Genomic DNA, 2,880 nt, shown 5'->3' with positions numbered 1-2,880 from the left:
GTCGTCCTGGTCCATTGGAGAGGACAAAAAGGGCTGTCAAGAAGATCATCGAAATGGATCCCAGATTAACGACTGCACCCTTATTAAGACCTGCCAACATAGTCAGATGAAGAAGTGGGTCAAGTGATATGATGACCAAGCCTATGGACTTTTGGAAGACCGTATTATTCTCAGACGAATCAAGATTCGCTTCAATTTTTGGACAATGGAAGGATATGGGTTTGGAGAATGCCTCACCAAGAGTTTCGGCTCAACAGATTGCAGCCAACTGTGAAGCATGGTGGTTTCAGCGTGATGGTTTGGGAAGCTGTTTGAGTTGGTGGGAGATCGAGCTAAGTGGAGTGCTTTGGCAACATAAATTTTGCGAAATACGTCGAAATATTGGAGGAAGGACTCTTGCCATTTTATTCCTCGGGTTTCGTGGACAAGAACACAAGGTTGTTCCAGGAAGATGGAGCCCCGTGTCACATTGCTAGAAACACCCAAAAGTGGCAGGAAGAAAATGGTATCCAGAAGTTGCCCTGGCCGAGCCAGTCTTCTGACATGAACCCCATCGAAAACCTCTGGGCCATACTTGACCGGCAAGTCAATAACAAAAAAAAACAACTTCGAAGAGCGCTCTACTCCAAGTTTTGAAGCAAGAGTGGGCAAAAATCCCACAATCTAAAATTGACGAGATGATTCTCACGATGCCCCAAAGTATCAACGAACTCTACTAGATATTAATTAAATTATAAATATATGAATTCATGTGAATATGACTGAAAATTTTTTCTGAAAAGGTGGTGTCTATTTACTTGTGACCAAGCTGTGTACCCCATTCGATTTTATTACTCATCACGATCTCTACAAACTTACCCTCAAATCTAATTATATGCTCAAAGTAGCGCATCGTCCGTTATATTTATATATATATACATTTGGAAAATTTTTAAAAAACAAACTTGCTTGTCGCGGTAGAAAGAGCCATCGTTTCATGAAAGTTGCATGTCGATCGGTACCGCAACGGCCGACGGCGTGACAGACGGACGGCTTTATATAGTAGATCGTGGTCACAAATATTGGTGCTAATACGTATTAAGTGGGAACTGTCACATCTATATAACAGATATCTATAAAAGGAAATTAAAAAGAAGATGAACTTGTTGATGGGGTTATGAACTCAACGTGGCGCATGCTCACTCACTACTGAGCGTAAACTCATGGCAGTTAACGACATATAAGGAACAGATCGTTATCGCTACCTCGAACGTGCGGTTGTTGGTAGTTAATTTGCGTAATATGAGAGGAAAATATATAGTCAGCATCTTTTTTGAGTTTTCTTTTAATTCTTACCTTTATCTTTAGTTCCTAATTTGTTTCGTTAACGTTTTGTAGAAACAAATACCCAGTTTAGCTTATTGTTTTCAGATACAAAACTCTCGTGTCCAAAAGCTCAACAATAAGTCGTATGTACTAAAAAAAAGTATATTATTGCCATGTAGAAACAAAATGGATTTTAGAACCACATTGTGACGGACTTCTGCAACTTCAGTATGACTGCAAACGACAGCGGCGAAAAGAACGAAACGGATCATATTTTTTCTCCTTTCGTCTTCACTTGGACTGTAGCAATAGGGCTGAGAGTTGGATTATATATAATCATTTTTACTGCTGCCATCTTAGGCAATGTTTTAGTTATCGTAACTCTTACTCAAAACAAAAGAATGCGGACTGTAACAAACACATTTCTTCTGAATCTAGCCATCAGCGATCTTCTTCTTGGTGTCTTCTGCATGCCATTCACTCTGGTTGGAAGTCTGCTGAAAAACTTCATCTTTGGTGACGTCATGTGCCGGCTCATCCCTTACCTTCAAGGTGAGGTTTTTCATATAATTGACAGAAAGATTTACACTGTTTCTTTACCAACATAAACTTTTAAAGGCTGATAATAACATGTAAGATAACGTTTTCCAACAAAGAAACATAGTTCTAATGGTTTCCCGGTAGGTCAGTGGTAAGTTTATGGACTTACAACTCTAAAATACGGTGTCAGATATCTCACGGTGGACAGAGTACAGATAGCCCACAGCGACAAACTATATTGTTCTAATAATAAAAAAAATTGTGCTCAACTTCAGCAGTATAAATAACGAACGCGTCAGTGCAGAATTTAATGTTCAAGTACGTGAATAAGTGGTACGACGTGTCTTTTCAGGCTCTACATTTTTATTAATAACACCAAAAAACATTTTAAGTTGCAAATCCCGATAGTTTACAAAATAAGATATTCTACGTAATTTTGCAGTATGATAATAGGCGAGGATCGCTTGATATTTGAATATTTTATGTTCACAAATTTATGAATCGAACTTCGATACATTTTTATGTGTTTCCTGTTTCTGAGGAAGAAGTTTCTCGTCGTTTTATAAGCCCTAATATAATGTGCCCTTTAAATTGACCTTATATATTGAACTCTTGATTTGTTTCTGTGTTGTTAAGCACAAAACTACACAATGGGTTCTCTGTGCTCTGCCCGCCGCGGCTATCGAAATCCAATTTTTAACGTGAATAGCCATTAGACGTGCAGCTGAGACACCGGTGGGATGACCCTTGATCTTTGTATGAAACTATGATTTATTTGTTTAAGCAAAAAGTTGCATAAAGGGATATCTGTGTTGTGCCCATCTTAGATATCTAAGACCGACTTTTTGCGTTGTAAGCCTTCATGTTTACCGCAGCGCCGTAGGAGAGGGAGTGGGGTATGAGCTAATATAATGATATTTATTAAACGCAACTCCGCTGAGACCCTCCAATACCACCTGATAATTATAAATGCTACTTTTAACATAACTGGGCTCGGCATGGCCAGGTGGTTAGGGCACTCGACTCGCAATCTGT

At 39.0% G+C, this 2,880-nt stretch overlaps 1 protein-coding gene across 1 annotated transcript in view; it reads left to right on the top strand.

Moving 5' to 3' along the window:
- Nucleotides 1-1,535: 1,535 nt before the first annotated feature.
- LOC106462050 (cholecystokinin receptor-like) overlaps nucleotides 1,536-2,880 on the top strand; it is a 52,480-nt gene continuing 51,135 nt past the window's right edge. Inside the window, exon 1 of the mRNA XM_022389168.1 lies at nucleotides 1,536-1,857. Within this exon, the coding sequence (XP_022244876.1) occupies nucleotides 1,536-1,857 (322 nt within the window). The remainder of the gene's footprint in view (nucleotides 1,858-2,880) is intronic.

Source organism: Limulus polyphemus, unplaced genomic scaffold (genome assembly GCF_000517525.1).
Source record: "Limulus polyphemus unplaced genomic scaffold, Limulus_polyphemus-2.1.2 Scaffold1082, whole genome shotgun sequence".
NCBI classification, from domain to species: domain Eukaryota; kingdom Metazoa; phylum Arthropoda; class Merostomata; order Xiphosura; family Limulidae; genus Limulus; species Limulus polyphemus.
Note: the sequence above shows the minus strand (reverse complement) of the source record. Positions and strands in the feature narration are given on the sequence as shown.